At 43.5% G+C, this 20,972-nt stretch overlaps 1 protein-coding gene and 3 non-coding genes across 4 annotated transcripts; 1 reads left to right on the plus strand and 3 right to left on the minus strand.

The window, feature by feature from the left end:
- Positions 1-344: 344 nt before the first annotated feature.
- Positions 345-416, minus strand: trnaq-cug (transfer RNA glutamine (anticodon CUG)). The gene has a single exon. It is a non-coding gene; the product is annotated as a tRNA-Gln (tRNA).
- A 4,111-nt stretch (positions 417-4,527) lies between these two features.
- LOC139912059 (junction-mediating and -regulatory protein-like) lies at positions 4,528-19,840 on the plus strand. Its single transcript, XM_071899753.2, has 10 exons — positions 4,528-5,367; positions 8,998-9,171; positions 16,560-16,710; positions 17,378-17,547; positions 17,665-17,830; positions 18,098-18,267; positions 18,404-18,478; positions 18,648-18,740; positions 18,864-19,380; positions 19,524-19,840. The coding sequence occupies exons 1-10, from the start codon at positions 4,528-4,530 to the stop codon at positions 19,829-19,831; spliced, it is 2,664 nt and encodes an 887-aa protein (XP_071755854.2). The 3' UTR covers positions 19,832-19,840.
- Positions 11,646-11,717, minus strand: trnaq-cug (transfer RNA glutamine (anticodon CUG)). The gene has a single exon. It is a non-coding gene; the product is annotated as a tRNA-Gln (tRNA).
- Positions 19,841-20,494: 654 nt separating the features above from the next.
- trnaq-cug (transfer RNA glutamine (anticodon CUG)) lies at positions 20,495-20,566 on the minus strand. The gene has a single exon. It is a non-coding gene; the product is annotated as a tRNA-Gln (tRNA).
- Positions 20,567-20,972: the final 406 nt, after the last annotated feature.

Raw genomic sequence — 20,972 nt, forward strand, 5'->3', positions numbered from 1 at the left:
TTAAAAAAGAGGAATCTCTGCATTAAACTTACATTGTTTCTTGGCGGCATTAGGCCTATGTCACTGCGTGGTTTATATTATATTACATTAAGTCAACTGGGAATAGCGTGCTTATAATCATTCATAACGAGTGGGTGGTTTGTGCGGATCAACGTATAATGGGCAAATGACTCATGGATGGATCGTTCACGTTAATTGACGAGTTTTCATGAGGTGCTGCGTGATTTCTTTGTGAATTCGCTTCAAGCCTAACTCTTGCTGCAATGTAGTTATGCAACTGTATTTTGAATATCTAACATTATCGCACGGTGCTTATGCGATGTAGATTGATTTTCAAAACTTGCAGGTCCCACCGAGATTTGAACTCGGATCGCTGGATTCAGAGTCCAGAGTGCTAACCATTACACCATGGAACCACATGGAAGACCTGTGAATCCAATGTCGTCTCCTGTTGCTGCTGAAGGACGTAGTGAAGCGAGGAAAATATATTTTCACTTAACTATTTTCCTTTTGCTGAGAATCAAACGCACTAAGATCCGGACAAAGTCTTTGTTATTGCTGGAGGCTTATTTCTTTCATTTGACCTTGAACAATCTGTATAGTTGCAGGGTAAGCTACAGCTACTGTTTGAGTCACACCATCTAGTCCTGCAGGTGACTTCAATTTAGTGGGAAAAAAAGAAAGAAATAATTGTTTTGCAGTTGCTTATATTTTGCATATACAGGGTGTGACAATGTCTGGATAAGAAGCTAAATCCACCCATGTCAAACCTAAAATTATCTTTGCGAGCAGTGATATACCTGCTGGCAATTATTTTTAATTTTATTTTTATTTATTTTTTTGTTATTACATAAAAATTTGCTTTGGATTTCTTGTTGTATCCTGTAGCCTATCTGAAGTAAATGTACTTGTATGAGATAGAAGTGGAATAGAGTGGAATAGAAACATGTATTTCTCATTTCCTTTAAAACCTTTGTTGTTGTAGATATTGCCTTTTTGCCACACACTTTCTGTCCCCAATCAGCTTCTCACAGAATTGAATTTTTCAGCGCTGCTTTGTGAACTCTACCTGTAGTGGATAAGGAGAGCAGAGGGGCCCTGTGTACAGTCTGTCTGTGTAAAGGTGAGTTCACTGATAACTTGATGACACTGGCCAATCTTTCACAGAAATTTAACCCTCTACAAACTGTAATGTAAAAAGTGCTGTGATAGTGTGACTTAATGTGTAGAGATAGCCTTATCTTAGGTAGCTAGAACCTGTGTGTAATCTCCACAACCAGGTAATATTTGCTTGTAATATTTAACGTTTATTGACCCCTAGTGAGATTATTTATTTTGTTATCTATCTAATTTTCTTTTGTTATCTCTTCTTCAGTTGATGTAAATGGTGTAAATGCATTGAATAGTACATCCTACTAATAATAGTAGTTATTATTAAAAATACCCAGGCATACTATGATGTGAGAGGCAGATATTTTGGGTGGTAGGCTAATTTTAAGAGGCTAGCCTAATCTCTTTCTACTCTACTGCAGGGACAACAAAGGCTGAGACCATGGATGCATTAAGGCTGAGACTTGTTGCCATTTCCTACACAAATGATGGACAAGGAGGTTGTTCAGTGGCTCAGGCTCAGAGTTTTAAGTTTGAGATTACACAGGCTGCCATAACATGGGGGAAAGACGGGACCTTTCATCCCACTGATGCTGGTAAGGTCTACATTTTAAAACTCTAACCTATTGTTAAATATATATTAAGACTCACAGATAAAAATCAAGGAACCTCAGCAGACACAGTTCATGTCTTCCAAAGATTTCTTTCTAGCTCTCTTTTAGCCTTTGATGTATTGAAGCAATTCCCATTCTATGTTACAATCAGTTTGAAGGACTTTTAGGGTGTCAGAAGCTAAACAAAGGAGTGGTTTAAGACATGTGACTATCTTGTCTTTAACCCGGGCAGCTCACGTCAAAAGGCATAAATTGAGTCCCTGTGCTATTCAGAGCTTGTGCTGATGCTGGTTGGAGAAGGCACAGGAAGGTCTCCTAATATACGTAGATTTCCTGTCACAACTTTTCAGAAGACTAGCCAGGTTAAACTTGAGGTGGGCTGTCCCTTCTGGCTCCAGCGTTTATATGCCAGGTGTCAGCTGCCTGTTGGGACCTCACCTCACCGCCGCAGCTGTCTCCATCCTTAGCCCCTTTTCTGTCTCCTCTCCTCCTCTCTCCTCCTCTCCTCTCCTCTCCTCCTCATTTTATACTGGGGAGAGCTTTCGGCCTATTCTATAGTTTCTAGAAGGCCATCACATAGGCCTAACATAATGAAGAAATACTGAATGAGTTTGTAAAAAAAAAAACGGTTGAATGAGAAAGCAGAAGTTTTATTTATGAATCCAAACATATTGCACCAGAGGTGCTGCTCCGGGCTCATCAAAGCGGAGGCGAACTCTGTAGGAATCCATTAAGAATTTCTTTTAGCATCATTAGAGATCATCAGAAGAGACGCCTCCAGTGAGGGATTAGCTTTTATCTGCCTCAGGGCCGTGCCCATTAAAGGGGAACACTACTCACTTAACAATTCATATATGTCATTCCTATCATCTGAGACAGTCCAGTCGGTATTTATTAACAACTCAACAATTCTCTCCCATAGCCAGGATAACTCAGTCAGATAACTTGAGATGTCTTTTTGTGGTATAATTTTGATCTGTATTTCATAGTTTCAATGTTATATTTGTATAGTAGGCAGATCCCTCTGAAAATTATTACAGGATTACTATTCTGCTTTTTGGAAGGAATAGGCCTGGTGATTGGACTACACTTAATAATAACATGGCTGGTATATCTTTGAACTTACTCTGCCTTCAGATACCATAATTAGTATTTCAGGGCACATGAACGACTCAACAAAGTAATAAATATGACTGGAAAAGTAGGAATTTTCTATAAGACCCAAATGGCCGAGATGTGACGTTTAGTGCACGGAAAGCATACAATATGTCAATAATTGCTGACAACAATTATTACTAGGCCCATATGTTATTGTTTGGCATCCCATGTTAATAACTAGTTTTGTAGCCTATGTTTCTATTTACTCTTTATTTAACTTTCAGCTGACATGCATTTTTGTTTTTAATAAATTAAGACATCATGGCCTGACATGGATTTTCTCCTCTCCCTTCTGCCACCACAGCACAAACCAGAACTGCCGCTTGATTCCTAAATCAAAATCTCAGCCACCGAAAAAATACTTTTGTTATGGGATCCACTTTGTTAGTATTTCCTACTAAAAGGCATTTGAATGTGTCGTATTTACAACTGCTGATCTAGGAAGCAGGAGCTTACAGGGAGCACTTGAAGGCAGCAAGCGCCTGTGGTGTAACTGTATCCTTTAATTAAAGGATACAGTTAAAGAAACGATTTTTAAAAGGCGTGATTGGTTTAGAGCTACTGTTTTTTGCATGTAAGCCACTTGGATGCTGCTGTAGCCTACAGACCCTCTGCAAAACATCCTGCACTGCTTAACCTAAAACGTCAGCACGTCCCTACGTGCCCTGCTCAAATTGAGATTCTCATGCTGCCTTCATGTACTCCTGGGAAGCTTTTACTTTGACGTCCAGCTGCAGACCCACGACGCTGGAGCTTGTTCCACGAGTCTGAAGCTGCATGATATTGGCTTACTTTCCGTTTAGACAGCAGTAAATACAACTTGTCGCGCATTGAAGGGCTTTTGGTCGGCAACAGCAAAATAATTTTATTCTGGCTGTTATTTATTTCAAGGGGTACCGAGCTAATTTGTACTGCAGCGACAGAATGAAGAGGAAATCAGGTATGTAAATAACGTTTTTTTTTGTCTTTCCAAGTGACTTTGCTGGGTCGTTCATGTGCACTTAAGACGTGGATATTTCTGACAGTACTTGAAGGCAACATAAGTATTTTGCGTTTGCGGTCTGGGCAAACGAAGATGAAAACATTGGTTTGAGCCTCGGGACGAGTCTAACCCATCTGAAAAAGTGGGATTGGACGAAACCCCTTCTCACACTTATTTATGGTTTATGCCTACCGCATTTGAACGATGTACGCCGTCTTTACATCCCGCTTCCAGTTTATGATGAGAAGGGGAGTCTGGAGCCGAGGGATCGGGAATAACGGAACACAGCTGACAGAAGGATCGACCGTTGGACCCGGTAAACAAACGGTCGCATGTACAGATGTGAATCGTGTATTGTTAGAAAGCTAATGAAAAAGCTAACGGTAAGGGGTTGGGATTGCCAGGCAGACATCCGAGTAGAAAGCAGGTGGGCCAGAGATGGGAAACGACACCGCACTGCTCCAAATCCATCCGCTTGAGCAAAGAAGGATAGCCAGTCAGCCAAAATATCCTCGGGGAGAAAACTGCGTTTTTTCAACGTTGTAACTCCGTGATAACACTGTTTTGCTGCACTGCATCCGACTCTTAAACAGAGTGCCAACGTAGGTTTGTTGGTGCGACCAGCTTTATTATTTCTGTCTCATCACTTTGAATCCTGCAAATATGTCCTTCACAATGGAGGATAATTTGGAGTCGGGGTGGGTAGCCGTTCGGCCGAATGTGTTTGAGGAGAAGGAAAAGCACAAATTCGTCTTTATCGTCGCCTGGAACGAAGTGGAGGGCAAATTTGCCATTACGTGTCATAACAGGACGGTGCAGAGGAGAAGCTTTGGAAGAGACCCTTTGGTGGAGACGACGACCCAGGAGGAGGATAAAACAAAATGGCCCAAAAGTCCCGTCAAAGATAAAGCGGCCAAGAGCCCTAGCAAAGGAGCGAGGGGAGCTGCGGTTCAAGGCTTCAGCCCTAAGGCAAAGTCTCCATCCATGGCAGCGACAAAATTAAGCCCTGCCAAAACTGAAACTGCGAGCAAAGGTGCAGCATCCCCGGTCAGCCCTGAAACTGAGGTACTGGAGTCAATAAGAGACGACCCCGTTTCCTCCACAGTCGACAGCTTGGACCTGGAGGAGTTGGACAGTCTGTGCAGAGAGGACTGCAGCTGGGCCGGGCTCTTCTCCTTCCAGGACCTGCGGACGGTCCACCTGCAGCTGTGCTCTGTGAACTCGGACCTGGAGCCATGCCTCCCGGTCTTCCCGGAGGAACCGGCGGGAATGTGGACAGTGCTTTTCGGCTCGGCGGAGGTCCCCGAGACCGAAATGGACGAGCTGTGTTACCGTTTACAGGTGTACCTGGGCCACGCGCTCGATACGTGCGGCTGGAAGATCCTGTCGCAGGTGCTGTTCACGGAAAACGACGACCCAGATGAATACTACGAGAGCCTGAGCGAACTGAGGCAGTCCGGGTACGAGGAGGCTCTCAACCGCGCAAAGAAACATCTACACGAGGTGAGAGGTTTCTGTGCCATTTCTGAAGCGTCCTCCCACGACTGAGTGTCTTTTTCAGGACCTCACATTCACACAGTTACACACATTCACACCTGTGAGCTGCCCAGTACAACCGAAGTCTTCTACTGTTGACCAATGAGCAGCTCCACTGGAGTAGCTGAGGTTGACGTGCCTTGCCCAAGGGCAGCTTAAGGGTAGTTGTTGAGGAAGTGGAATTACTCATTCACTTTCTGCAGCCATGCTTTCCCTGTACCTGTTTCCCTGTTAATTTGAAGTCAGAGCATTTACAGAAGCACTTAGAGGGGTTGCAACACAAAATAGTACATCAAACATGGTTAATAGGTAGTTAATAGGGAATTTATTCCCTATTATTAGTTATTATGTCAGAGCAAGAAAGCTGTATCATAGTCATTGGCGAGACCACGTGTTCCCAGTGGCATATTGGGCCTGTATTCAATTACAGTATAGGACTATCACCAGTGATGTAGTGATATATTAAAGTGGGTAACCTGACCTTCATAAGGCAAACAACCACCAATATCAACAAAAAAGAATTAGGCCTAGGCCTATATTTTAAGCAAAGCATTAATTTATGCTTGTTTTCTTTGCCTCATTTTGATAATACTTACTATGATCTACTATGAATTTACATCATCGAGATTGATGTCATCCTAAAATGGTAAACAAACTTTATTCTGCAAACAAAAACACAGGTAAACTGGGTTTAGGTGTGTTTAACCTCCACTAATACACTGCCCTATCACATAATCAAGCAGACCAGATAATCCCAAACCATTATAATCAGTGATACAAACTAGTGGTCTTCCTTCTTGTCGGGGAACTGCATAGAGGTCCTGCTGGCCTCTGTGTATGCACTTCTTTTCATGGGTATATGGTATATATATAAGTTCAGCCAGTGGGCATGATGTTTATGAGAAGCCAAATTGGTTTGGATTATACATTAATAGGTGCCTATCTAAGGGATGAAAAGAACCATCTGGGAGCTCTGTGAGGAGGAGAGGCCACCAGATGTCCCGCATTTTCCATGTGGAACAATGCATGCCACAGTCTAGCATCTAGAAGCACAATAGGAGAGATCATAAATAGACAGAGAGAAGTGAGAGCATCTGTCACCTAACCACTACCTACTGATGAGATAGTTGGCAGGGATTTGTGTCCATTATCTAATAATGCATTCATATGTGTTCATTCGGTTCATTCACATCAAAGAAGTAACTTGAAAATAACTCACTGACTAACTAGTAAGAATTTGTAAAATCATGCAACTATAAGCACTTTATTTACTCAGCATGGCTGCCTGCTGCTTACACAGCTGAGAGCACCAAGAACTACACACACATACACTCACACACTCACACACACACACACACACACACACACAGATTGCAGACTCCTTTTAGAATCTGCCTGTTTGCCTAAATGATGTGCCAAGTCATCTTCTTTGAGAGCAGTGACATTGAACCCACTGATAGACTGGCAGATTGTTACCGTGACTTTGCAAACTGTCAACGGTTAGTTATTGTGTCCTAATTAATCGGTATATAGCATTGCCACCATTTATATTGGGCCACCCTTGGTTATTTATAACTTCAAGACTTAGGTGACACACTATATTTCAATTTTTAATGACTTTGAGACACTGAATATCAGATGTTATATCAGATTTCTTTCTCTCTATATATCTCTTTCTCTGTCTCTCCCACTCTCACTCTCTTTCATTCTGTCTGTTGGTGTGAGAAGACATGGCATGTAGAATATATCGTTTTTGGCAGAGAGGGGTGATTGGTCTGGACAAGGGAGTGAACTATCAGGCTAAAGGCCCAGTCCATAACTGCAGTATGGTGCATTCCAGTAAAACACTGTCAGCCCCCTCCCGGCTTTGTTTACATGATGATTTATTGGATTCAAGGCATTATTTTGCTCTAAAATGTATTGCCTCATTTTTTGGAACTAAGAACTGATATATGATAGCTAAACACAAGTTTTACATGCATTTTCAAGATTATAAAAGGTTTCTTTAAAGTCTAATGTTCATAATGTTCACTGGAGTAAAACAATCTTGTATTTAATCTAATCAAATACTTGTCCCAATATTTAAATGATCAACTAAATTCTGGTTTGTATCTTTAATGTAGACTTACCAAATACAGACTGCAACAGACAGTGAAGACATGCTCCAGACGGCATACACATAGTGCCCATACCTACAGCAACAGCTTCTCTTACATACCAGCAAGAGCCAATGATTGATTCACTGCTCTTAATATAAACATACATGGTATTGATGCTCACTGGCTCTCAAATTATCCTACTAATCAATGGTGTTAGATTAATGCAGCCTTGACTCATGGAGCCAGAGTTCCCCGGAGAGAGAGAGGAGAGAGAGAGCATGAAGCTTAAAGCAAAGTAGTGGTGTCTCCAGCAGTAAGTGCAGCAAGCTCACAATAGGCTTGAATGTGTTCATATCTGCGTGTATGTGTCTGTGCAAAAGTAAGGGAGAGAGACCAGAGACTACATCCATTTATTGTGTGAAGTGGTGTGTTTATGTGAGTGTCTGGCCAAGGCGTTTCCTCCCTGCTCTGTTTTTGGCAGTGAAAGGAGGCTGTGAGGAACAGAGACGAATCACCCACGACTCATTCCATCCTATATCAGTCCCACACCCACTCCCATTCGCACAGAGTGCAAGCACACACACACGCACACACAATGAAGAAAGAGAGAGAGAAACCCAGACACAGGAAGCCGTGCCTCACTGCCCTTCCTGAACAAGAAACATCAAACAGCAGAGCTATCAGTCTCACAGAGTCTGCACCAAGCAACCCAATCTAATGTGCTCCAATTGTTTCAGTAAATGTCAATCACTGTATGGGATTTCCAGTTTGCTCAAAGGTGTATTCATCTTGAGGTTGAAGGAGGAACTGCTGATCTCATTCTGTATTTCATCACAGCCCGAGCTTGTGTGACTACAGCGGTAGTGCTGTGCAGTCCATTTAAACAAAGTCACAGTGGCGTTCAGTCTGGAGGAGTCTGTTGTGTGGTAGCTTTTACACACACACCCATACACGCACACACATGCACACGCTGGCCTATTGATCATCCCACTCCATTCACAGGCTAAGTTGATGGCTTTTTCAGCGCTCGCTGGTAGCTTGCAGGATTGTTCGGTCTGATAAAAACGTGTGTGTATTGATCTTATTCCCAGCAGTAGGAAGGACTCCGCCCATCCAGCCATGGGTTGTTCACTGAGAGACAGCGCTCAGACATATACCCCTATTATTTACAGTCACACAAAGCATCCACTTGACCTCAGTACCACTGAGAAACAATCTTCCATTCAGTGCTGAGTGACACTGAAAGATATATTTTAGTGTCTTCCTCTGACCCTCAAATACCTTCCCTTTCTAATACGTTTCCTTTTTAACTGACTTCATGGCACTGTTATATTGCCTTTTGTGACAAACCCCAACCATCTGGCTCTGAAGTAGACAAATTAAACTGTAATTTCATCCTGTAGTATCCCTCTCTTTATTTCCTTCTCATTCTGCTACCCTGAAGGTTATTTATGTGTACACAGCAATAAAAGTAATTTCCTGTGTGTGTGTGATGCAGTTGCTGGAGAAGCACAGGGCCATGGACAGTATGGTGGAGCTGTTGGAGGTGTATGAGGAAGAAGACCAGGCCTATGGAGGCCTACTGGAGACCTCCACACAGCTCTACCAGTACCTGCTGCAGCCCTTCAGAGACATGAGGGAGCTAGCAATGCTACGCAGACAACAGATCAAGGTAACACACAGTTCACACATGTACAGTATGAATGTATGCATGGCCGCAACAGGGGAGGCTGATCCTCCGCAATGTTTGGGATGTTTTCCTTTAAAAGTAGGTTGTTTAGTCTTGAGTATAGTAGACCTATTAGCCATACGGTTTTGGGCCAAATGTTTTTACCCTGCAATTTACTGAGGCCTGTCCTGCATTTTACCAGCCCCCACTGACAAGCACATATACACACACAGATGGCCGGCTGATTTAAATAAAGTGAAAAAATGGTGGACAGTTAGAGAAAGGCATAGAAGGTGAAATCCAAAAAAGAGAAAATTACTGAAATGACTGAATTATTAATATTTTTGTTGTCTCTGGTATTTGGTCCTATTGCTGTAAGCTATGTGAAGTGTGTGGGACTTGTTTCTGGGTTAGGGGTTTATTTAGATGCAGGCTAAACTGGGTGCCTGCATAGGAAGTTGGCTATTATGCAGGTGGGCCAAGATTCAGTGCTGTGTTTCTGTACAGGCACCGACATGCAAACGGTCGTAAAACACAATAGATGGTCAAAGGAAATTCTCATGCCCCTTAAAATAGCTTCTGCCCTCTGTGTGTGTGTGTGTGTGTGTGTGTGTGTGTGTGTGTGTGTGTGTGTGCGTGGTAATGCCTTATGGTTAAAAAGCCTTTTCTGCACATGGAAGGGCAGTGATATATGTTTCATTCCAGAGGGAAGAGGGAGGATGTTTAATGGATAAATGGAGGAAAGGCTTTGTTCATCTATTGCAGTGCTGATGGCACATTTATATTTAGCTCATTGACTCACACACGGCACATCAGTAATAGCACCACAGTAGGCTACTGCACGACATGGGAGTGAGTTTGCTTGCAAGCGTGTACACGTGCACAGACACGCACACCCCACAAACACAAACACACACACACACACACACACATTGTTGCCCAACCTTGGATCATGATATCTCGCTGCTAGTTTTGTCCTTTTCCATACTGTCTCACATGCTTCTGGAATGTGGCAGCTGGGGTTTGAGTGACACACTGTGAGCTGGAATGAAGCTCCACGAATCTCCAATTTCCTGCAGTCTCACAGAGACATGAATAAGTCATGTTGTGTCTGGGCCTATAGGTTTACTGCTGGAGCAGGTTGCTGCTCTGGGATCAGAAAGCGTGAACCAGAAATGAAAAGATGGTAAAGTTAAGTCAGAGTGCTTTCACACCTGTCTTCTTAGGTGTGGCTGAATGAATCCTCTTAGCTCGGTTCCTTTGGGGAGGTGAGAACTTCCAGCGTGAACCCTGGAGTTGCTCGACATTAGAAGGCAGTTGGACTGAAAACAGGAAAGTAGGCAGGAAATCATGCATTTAATTAAGCTGAGTGACCGGTTGTTGTTCACATTCCTCCATCCCTCTCTCTGACATATCCCTCTTGTATGTGCATCAACACCATCACTCTCTGCCTTTACCTTGTTTGAAAAGCTCAAATACATTAACTAAATGATAGTCTACTAAGCAAATCACATTTGTATTAAATCACTGAAGTGAATTTAACACTGCAAAAAAAAATTTGAAAATTATTTCCATTGGAAACAAGTGGAATGAACAACATTTTCTTCACTTGTTTTACGAAAAATATTATTTTAAGATTTTAATTTTTTCCTAAATTTGTAATTCTGACACATAAACCACATGATAAAGTTTGTGTTGTTGATCAATTGGCAATGGAAACTATAACCAAACTAATACAAATGTGCAACAACAATTTCACCCTATATTCAGACTAATTCAGATGCACAATAGATGAGAAAATATCCTCGAATTTTATTTGAATGCTCAACATCTATTGTTATGCTATGCTTCCTGCTGCTAAATGATATGACATGGTGATGAGATAAGATGCTATTGATTGGATTAAACTTGCATTAGGGATTGTGTTTAGATTAATTTAATGAAAAATAGATCATTTGGTGTCAGTTGTCTGTTTTTCTTCACTTACCTTATCAGATTTCTGATTATTTGATTTATTTCCAGCCTTTTAGCACCTTCACCCAGTTGTACCATTTCTGTGCAGTGGAGTGAGTGATATTCAATTAGTGTGGCCTTGACTCTCCTGTAGGTTCAGCAGGCTGCTGATACAAAACCTCAGTATAGCAAGTAGCTCCTATTTGTCCAGAGTACTCTGTTAGTCAACCACTCAATATCAAGGGCAGGACTGCATATCTGTCTCTCTCACTTTCCTCTCACAAAGCAGGAAATCACGTTCGGCAGTAGGTCAAAGTTGACAGTCAGCTGTGTTTGCTTTCACCCTCAATCCACTTCTTCACCGCTCAGTTGTGTTTGCCCGAGCTTGTTCTCTTCCTTTCTGTCTCGCTGCTGTTGCTCTCTCTAGTTTTTACACACAGTACATCAAGTTTGTTCATAGATACACGAGCCCATGAATCCCTGGGAGGCTTTTCCAGAAAGGAAGCGAAAACCATAAAACCTACAGGTCCCACCGAGATTTGAACTCGGATCGCTGGATTCAGAGTCCAGAGTGCTAACCATTACACCATGGAACCTCTTACTGGTGCGGGCTGGGGAGAGGGAGGGTTAAACCTCCTCTTCCGAGGTCTATTTATAGCCAGTGGGAGCCTCAAGCACAACATGGCTTTCTATAGCTTTTCTTCCTCCCAGTTTGCCCTTACTTGCGGGTTTGTTTTTCTTTTTCTATTCCCTTTTCCTGCTCCCTGCTCATTTCATTCTCTCAGTATTCAGGTCTATAGTTACACAGTGCTATTTTATGTATGAAACATTATAAGTATATAAATGGTAAAGGAATCCATAGGGAACATTGTATGTGAATTATCTGTGTCTATGTTGTAGGCCAGTGATACGAGCTGAAATTCTGCATCAGTTGTCAGTATTTCTATATGTGTGGAATGTTGCAACGTGGGGAAATACTGTGACAAAAGTCAAAATTCTGCTTGCAGGGTTTGTGACATCTCTGAACTGCCCCGACCTACTAGTTGAGGAATGCTGTTCCAGGATAAGTCCTGCTGCAACTGGAATGCAGGTTTCAATGTCCACACAGTGCTAGCCATTACACCATTAACTATTGGTTTATCATCAAATGAGTTTCTCATCAAACCATCAAAACATATCAGGTGTCAATGCAATGTATCCAATGCATATTCACAATCTCCTTCCTGTTTATATATTCTTTCTTTTCTATGCAGCTCTACATCATCTATAGGTTTGCTTTTTCAATACACAAAATCAACTAAACTATGTGATGTGCAGAAGGTACAACGTGGTGGGCCACTGATATATTCAGGTCATTTATATCAATAAGGAAGTATGACTTTTTCAATAATTGTTACACTACATGTTGTGGGATGTTATGATAATAAATATGGTATTTTCCACTCATTGACTTGCCTGTAGTTAAAAAAGATGACAGTGCCATTTTAGGACAGGGTTGAGAGGAAGTGGAAACTGGGTTACCTGGGACATCATTCTCATCATCAGTCTTAATTGAAAATTATCTTGCCTGTTATCTGTCCAAATACATTTGGCACCCTTACATGGGTGACCATAAACAAAAAGGCCTATATTTCTTTTAGTTCCTTCTTCAAATTGAAGCCAACAATCTACACCTTAGCCTCATTGTGTCATTTCACATTAAAAATAATGAGGGTATTGAGCCAAAACAAAGACTCTATTTTTATTTTAACCTTTAAAGTTGAGTTAGGTTAAGATACACTTCCAGCGATGTCCTGCTTCACATTCATACAGTTACAATTTCATCCTATTGAAGGACCTTAGTTACCCTTTGGAAATTGATAAAACAGAAGCTATAACAGCTACAGCTATCAGACAACCGCAATGCGTGCACTTATCCACACACTAGATGGCAATGTGGGAATCTAGTTAAATGGTTCTTAGCATAAACAAGGGAAAACTAACTTAATGCTAGTTTCAAGTGTGTGTACTCTGTATAAACACTGTGTATTCACTGTTTACTCACTATATGGCATGGTATTACATCAGTCGGCCTGCTCAGAGAAAACAGCTGTCCCATGAATCCCAAAATTCATATGGTCACCTTGTTAACAAGAAGACATGATTGAGTGTTTTATGGGTTGCCTGGTAGGAGTCAAGTGGAGTAAAGTGAGATGGTAGGTAGAGCAGAAGTCAAAAGGGGTTAGCTAGTGGGAAAACCAGATAGCGAACACAGCATGGATGGATCTACATCTTACAAGATTTTGGAAGATGATTACTTTAAAGAAGTAAGATGAAGTAAGACAGAGTAAGATGATCTGTATCAGTTGTCAGATGTACCTTGGTGCAGGTATCTGACCCTGTCTTTGTTCCACCCTAACAATTTGGTCTTTTTTTATGTTTCTCTCACTTCCTTGCTAACCATTAGACCATAGAAGCTGACATAATCGCATTCAAATTTTTTTGCTATAATCTAAAGATGGAGTATGAAAAAAATGTTATGAGATGTTTTTTCAAATGAGTAGAGGGGGTGATACTTTATAGTCTAGATTTTTTTATACTTTCACATAGATTTTTTGAATTTCAAATCCACTTTGATAGAAATGTGGATTGGAATCTACCGTGAATCTACTGTGTGTAGATTTTATAGCACAATTCCACAAGAAAATGTGCAAAAAAGCCAGGAGGGTGAACACTTCTGTTTCCTCACTGTATTACACTGTATTTCATTAAGCCAGTCCCATGAATCACAAAATTCAATTGGTCGCATAGTTAGCAAGAAGACATTAAGTGAGATGGTGGAGAGAGGAAAGGCTAAAGGTGAAAATGAGTTTTGCTAGTGGAAAAGAGTAATGAAATAACCAACAGAGAAAAATGATCACGGCGTGGAAAGTTAATTGACAAGTGTACCTTCTTAAAGGGTAACTTCGGAATTTTTCAACCTGGACCCTATTTTCCCATCTTTTTGTGTCTAAGTGACTAAAGGGGACAACAATTTTTGAAACTGGTCCAGTATTGAGCGAGATCACTTCAGAAGCCGCGAAACAGGCTGCAATGTAATCCGACCGGGCAAATCGCACCGTCAATGTACGTCCACTAAAAGTGCTTGTTTTTGCCACTGACAGGCTCAGATTGTTATTATAAGTGTCTGACAACATTATGGAAAGGACCCTACAGAGAAATTAAACGTTTTTCTTTACCTTTCGCTTGATCCGGTCTGTGTGTAACCAAGTCTCGCTCAAGTCTCGCGAGAGTTGAGTTGTTGCAGGAAGTTACACACAGACCTCGCTCAATGCTGGACCAGTTTCAAAAATTGTTGTCCCCTTTAGTCACTTAAGACACAAAAAGATGGGAAAATAGGGTCCAGGTTGAAAAATACCTAAGTTACCCTTTAAGTATCTGACCCAGTCTTTGCTGTACCTCAACAATTTGACCAGTTTTCACAGAATGTGTGTTTCTGACTCCCTGGTGGTCTGAGTGGTTGGCTCTTCTTAAATTAAGGGTCCACTGATAATTGAACTCAGATCAAGGTCAAGTCTACTTTATTGGTATAGCCCTTAATCACAGTTACAGCCTGAAAGGGCTACACTGTGCCCACATTATGAATTAATACATGAAACATCCCCAACCTTAGACCTCTCTATAGCATGCTAGATATTGATTGTACTATTCCAATTTTTGACATTGTTTTCCAAGAGAAAAGGCTAGGTTTATGTATCTTGTCATCTTGTACCTTCACAAGACTACAAGAATGGAATATATCAAAAGGATTGTTATGTGTTTGTCATTTCACTTTATTGTTTAGATGTCAGGTTTCCTGTAAAATCTGGTTTCACTGAGATTTGAACTCAGGTCACTGGATTTAAAGTCCAGAGTGTGAACCATCACACCATGGAACGACACTTTTGCACAAAGGAGAGCATGTGGTATGTGGTATGTGTGTGCGATTGTGCATGTGCGCGTGTGTGCGCCCGCATGCTCTTTATTCCCATGTGCTCATTCAAGTAAAATCCAGTTGATGTTCACAGATAGAGAGAAGGGGGGGATCTCAGGACAAGGCAGTAGTAGTAGTTTACATATTGTTGTTTTTCTTCTGATTAAAGATTAAAGAAGAAGAGAGAGAAAAAAGATGAAAGGAATGACCCTTCACATCAGGAATTGCAGCGTTAAATAATACTGATGCACTGTTGAGTAGTGCAGTGTGAGGTGAGGTGAGGTGAGGTGAGGTCACTTCGGTCAGAGAAGGACGCTCTAACTTTTTAACCTTCGCTGCTGTATAGGTTACAGTGCCATCTGTCGTCCTCTTGGACAGTTTGCCTGCTTTTTTTTCTTTCATGCGGTATGTTTATTCATCTTCCCTCTGTTTTGTGATCAGCAAGGTTAAAATTTGCAGACATAGAAAAAAGAGAAGAAGATTGAAGATGGAAAGAATGCTAAGGATTGACGGAGGAGGGGATCCATACTATATTCCTTTAGTACTTGTATTTACTTATGTGGCAGAGCCAGAGACTGCTGTCGGAGCAAGATTACCAGAAGTATGTGCAGGAGAACTAGCTTCCAAAGACTGGTTAACAGAGACTTAGTAGATAGATAGTAGATAGGACTCAAGGTTTTGGGTCGAAGTGCATGTGTTTGTCTAAAGGTGAGGGTCACTGACAATCTGGTGTTTCCCATAATGAGCCTTAATCCTCTTCTAAAATGGATTGTAAAAGTCATTTAATAAAAGGTAAAAAGAGTGCACAGTGCTGCAGTATTTCAACAAGAAACATCAAGACTAACATGAGACAGGAAGGCGTTCTCTGGTTGGCTGATATGTGTTTGTAACTATAAATAATCCACTGCCATTGGATCAGTTCTTAGTCCTTCCCTCTAGCTGTGGGGATATTATATAGATAGCCCAAACATACTGCAATAGATTTTACAATTTGACATGTTACATCAATTTGCTAAGTCCAATCAATTCATTAAACATGCTGTTTGTACTGGTTGAAATTGTATTTATTGATTGCCTTGTGACAATAAACCGTGAGCAGATGAATGGCTCTATGGCACTCTTGCAAAGGTAATACTCAAAACTTTAGGTATATCTGATGACTGTCTTTGCAATAACTATAGCTCCGCAAAGGTTATGGCAAATAGGTGAATCATTGTCAGGTGTTGGAAGGACAACAGTACTGTTTGCTTAGTCATGCTGATGATGAGCATACATGTTTGTGTGCACACAGTATGTGTAAGGCCATAAATTAGGCGTATATTGTCAATGCTTCCTTCTATGGATGTTTAGCTCCCTCTACAGGCCGGCTGTCTGTGGTGGAGCCAGTAGTTTCACATGATCTCCTGGTCCAAACTGAGGCGAGCGTGACATTGTGCTTGGTCTCACTGAATAAAGAAATTAAAATGCATCCATCCCCTTTCAACAGATTTCCATGGAGAATGACTACTTGGGCCCGAGGCGGATTGACGCTCTGAAAAAGGAGGATTCTGATTGGCAGAAGAAGGCTCAGGAGGCGGTCCTCAACATCCAGGAGTTCACTGTCAAATACTTTGAGATCACTGCCAGAGCTCAGAAAGGTAAAGCATGTCATCACTGTCACTGTCACTGTCACTGTCACTGTCATTGAACAATAGACACACACTCACACACACACACGAACACATAGTGGCAGCAGTATCCTGGTATTGACCTGTGTGTGCTTTTGAATGCTAGGGCTGATGTGATTAGGTATTGATGAGGCAGTGCAGACAGCCATGCTTTGACAGGGGCACAAGGAAACAAGGACAACCTATTGATCAGGCAGAGCTCTGCCAACAGAATCTCTCTGTCCAGGGTTACTCCACACTGTGCCCCTGTTTATCCCAGTTTTTCTCAACCACTGATCGGTCTGTTTATCTGACACTTATTAGATCAAAAATCAAATAAGTGAATGACTCAAAAATTCAAATAGGAATGGAAGAAGTTGTAATGTCCAAATGCGGCCAATAGATGTCTCCCTCTGCTCCATAAAGAAAGCTTCACTCCTATGAGACCTTACTCATCAAACTCGTCACCCCTGTGTTGAGTGGGTGAGAAACTGCAATCATGCACTCCTCACGCTCTCTGTCACTATGCCAGACTGATGAAGTTATTTAATCATGTTGGTGACTCACTGTTGCACGAGCACACATCACTCTCTGGTGTGTCTCACCCAGCCTCCATCACCTGTCCTGTGTGTGTGTGTGTGTGTGTGTGTGCGTGTAGGTGTGTATGAGCGTATGAAGGTGGACCAGCGTAAGTTTGGCAAGGCAGCGTGGACAGCGGCGGTGGAGCGCATGGAGAGGCTCCGCTACTCTGTCGCCAAGGAAACCCTCCAGCTCCAGAGAGCCAGGGAGATCTGCCTGGATCAGAGGAAACACACACTGCGAGATGAGGTAGTAACACACAACACACACTTACTCTTCCGCTCACCCGCTCACTCCCTATGTCTCACAAACACATAGTTGGGTTGTAAGGTGCCGCTTGTGACGCTTTTTGACCTTTCCCCTCAGATGCAGAGTCTGTGTAGCGGCGAGGATGCGATGAGCCGCTTAGACCACATGGAGGCGCAGTACTATGAGCTCCAGCTGCAACTTTATGACATCCAGGCTGAGATACTACAGTGTGAGGAGCTGCTTCTCACCGCTCAGTTAGACAGCATACGCAGACAGATGACAGGTATGGCTGTCTGTGTGTGTGTGTGTGTGTGTGTGTGTTTAAAAAAGATTTAGGCTAATCTGTCAGTCCTGGGAAACACAGTCATGTTGACTCATTTTGCCCTGATTCCTGGAATTAGCAAAGCTGCTTTTAGAGATGACCTACTACAATACAGTACTCAGTGCTGCTGTGTGTATTACTGTGTGTAGTCTGTCTGTCAGACACCTAAATCACCTTCCCGTCTATATCTGTGTGTGTGTGTGTGTTTGTGTGTGTGTGTGTTTCCAGAGCGTCAAGACGAGGTGGTGTACTACGACACCTATGAGAGTCCAGATGCCATCGGAGAGGACGACGCTGCAGAGAGAGAGGAGCTGCGGAGACTTCAGGTCAGCGCGCGACAGCTTGAGGCCAGGAGGGGGCGCATCACCGCCAAACGCTCCTACCTGAAGAACAAGAGGGTGTGTATTCCTCACTCACACTCAGACTCCGAAAAGACACTTCTATGGTGCACTAAAGAATTTAAGGGAGCCTTGCAGTGTGCGGACTGTTCTTCCCCTATTAATTTGATGTGTTTTCTTTCCTCTCCTTCTGCAGGAGATCTGTGTGTCAAACCACACCGAGAAGCAGCAGAAACGTCAAGCCATGCAGACAGACTCCACATTCCAACAGGTCTTGCAGATACAGGTTTTCTATGTTTTATTAAAAGATGTGACTGGTTTGTTCATTGATACTTGCACAGTATAATCAGTATCTCTCTCCTCCTCTCCGTCGTCTTCTCTTTGTACCTCTCTCCCTCGGCTCCCTCCTCTAAACCCCTAACCTTCTTTCTCTCCAACAGAAGGATGATGAAGAGGAAGATGAGGAGAGGAAGAACAGCCGAGTTAGTCAGGAGAGACAGAGAACTCTTGACAGACTACGCACTTTCAAACAGGTATGTGCACTCCTGTGAACTGTTAAATATGTCAACCTGATGGTAAATTGGACTTTATTGCTGACTTTTCTTACGACCACCATCTCTCTCTCTCTCTCGCTCTCGCTCTCGCTCTCCTTCTAGCGGTATCCAGGTCAGGTGATTCTGAAGTCCACTCGTCTGCGTGTGACCCACACCAGAAGAAGAGAGCGAGGGCGGAGTGGGGAAATGGGTGGAGGCGTGGACTCTGTTTGTGTGCAGACGCAGGAGCAGCCGCTGTGCCTGAGCACCAGCGTCCAGACGGACCCCAGCTCCACGCTCACCACTCAGCCGGCCGCAACCCTCACGGCCTCGCTGCCTCCGCTGCCCGTGCCCAGTCCGGCCGACTCCTCCTGCTCTCCCTGCTCCCTGCCCTCGCTGCTAGCATCCCCCATCTCCCCTCCTCCCCCGCCTCCCCCGCCGCCTCTCCCTCTGCCCAAGGAGGATCCGTCGCCCTCCGGGAGCCCGGGCCGGCAGGGCCAGGCGCAGAAGGGCGAGGCGGAAGAGCTCTCTCTCTCCCCGCTGGGCCCTTTTATCCCTCGCTTCTTTGACAGCAGCCAACTGGAGAGCGCCAGGAAGAAGCTGAGGAAGACGCCCGAGTTGGATGCCCACAGCAGGAGAGGTACTGGAAGCAGCTACCATAAGACTGCTTGGATTCACAGTAGAAGTAGCGTCAATAGAGTCTTTCTATTGAATTAGCCAGCTACAGTGGTGTTCCTACTCAACGTGTCTCTCTCTCCTCCCCTCTCCTCCCCCTGTATCCAGTGAGCTCGCCCATGGACGAGGTGCTGGCCTCCCTGAAGAGAGGCAGCTTCCACCTGAGGAAGGTGGACCAGCGGTCGCTGCCTCCTACCAAGGACGACGACGACCCCAACAGCATCCTGGCCCAGATTCGCCGGGGGGTCAAGCTGAGGCGCGTGCCCCTGAAAGAGAGAAAGGACCAGGGCGAGCTCCCGGCCTCCACCGACCCTCTGACCAGGAGCATCCACGAGGCGCTCCGACGCATCAAAGAGGCCTCGCCTGAGTCGGACTCAGATGACGACGGGCTGGCCTGCCCGGACTGGGAAAGCTAGGATTACAGGCTCAGAAACGACAAATTATACACACACAGATGCCTGCACCCTATGGCACTGCACACTTTGTACTGTACTGCACTGTAGAGTGCTGCGTTGTACTGTACACTACACACACACACACACACACACACTCACACACTCACACTCACACTCACAAGCACTCAGAGCCCAGTCACATGTACCCAGTGACTATGCCAGGGCCTGAGTCACACCGAATCTTGTCACTAACTCACCAAATGTTCCAATGGTCTATGGTCAACCTGTTCAATTATTTTTCCACACTACATTCACCATGGTGAAGGACATTGTTAGTGTTTATTTCTACTGTATGTAACTGTGTTTTTATGTCTATAATCAGACTGTAATGATGCCATGCTTACTTTGAGTTTAAGAAATCAATCGTACTGTTACATAACTCTACACTGGCCCTTCGTGGCCACATTAACATTCACAAACACAAGCACACACATTTCACACCAACATACTGCACTGACAGTTATTTGTGAAACTGAATGCCTCATACAAAAAGCTGTAGCTCTGCGAGGTGTGTGATCTTTTTCCACTCGCCCCAAAGCACAGCTCAAGAATGAGAAACTGTAATATATTTAATGGATATGGTATGTGATTTGGTGTCACATAAGAGATTGAAAAAGAAAAGGAAGGTCCCACCGAGATTTGAACTCGGATCGCTGGATTCAGAGTCCAGAGTGCTAACCATTACACCATGGAACCACATGTCTACTAAAGAAAACAGGGTGACACTTCTAGCTCTCTTGTCTATTTCTAGCCAACCAGTACGCTATGACTCTGAGCCACACTATGCTGCATAGCTGGTTTCCTCCTGTCACATGTGTGGGTGTGGCAGTGTGAGAGAGTGTAAGGACCACCGCTTTTCTAATCTGACACTGCACACAAACGATAAATCCTTTAGTGTATGTGACACCAGATTCCTGCCCCCCCCCCCCCCAACCCCCCCCCCCCCCCCCCCCCGCTCGTCCTCTCCCTCAACCCCCCTCGTCGCTGCCTCCCACCCCACCCCCAACTCTCTGACTCTAACTGGACGAGGGAATATGTATTGGCCCATCTGCCTGATAGCAGCATATGGCCGGGCTGGTGGGAGACATGGACTGTCACAGTG

This window comes from Centroberyx gerrardi, chromosome 8, assembly GCF_048128805.1.
Source record: "Centroberyx gerrardi isolate f3 chromosome 8, fCenGer3.hap1.cur.20231027, whole genome shotgun sequence".
NCBI lineage: Eukaryota > Metazoa > Chordata > Actinopteri > Beryciformes > Berycidae > Centroberyx > Centroberyx gerrardi.

Coding starts and splice junctions, on each gene's coding strand:
- LOC139912059 (XM_071899753.2), top strand. CDS start 4,528: ATGTCCTTCACAATGGAGGATAATTTGGAGTCGGGGTGGGTAGCCGTT. Junction 5,368..8,997: donor CAAAGAAACATCTACACGAG/GTGAGAGGTTTC, acceptor TGTGTGATGCAG/TTGCTGGAGAAGCACAGGGC. Junction 16,711..17,377: donor CACTGCCAGAGCTCAGAAAG/GTAAAGCATGTC, acceptor GTGTGCGTGTAG/GTGTGTATGAGCGTATGAAG.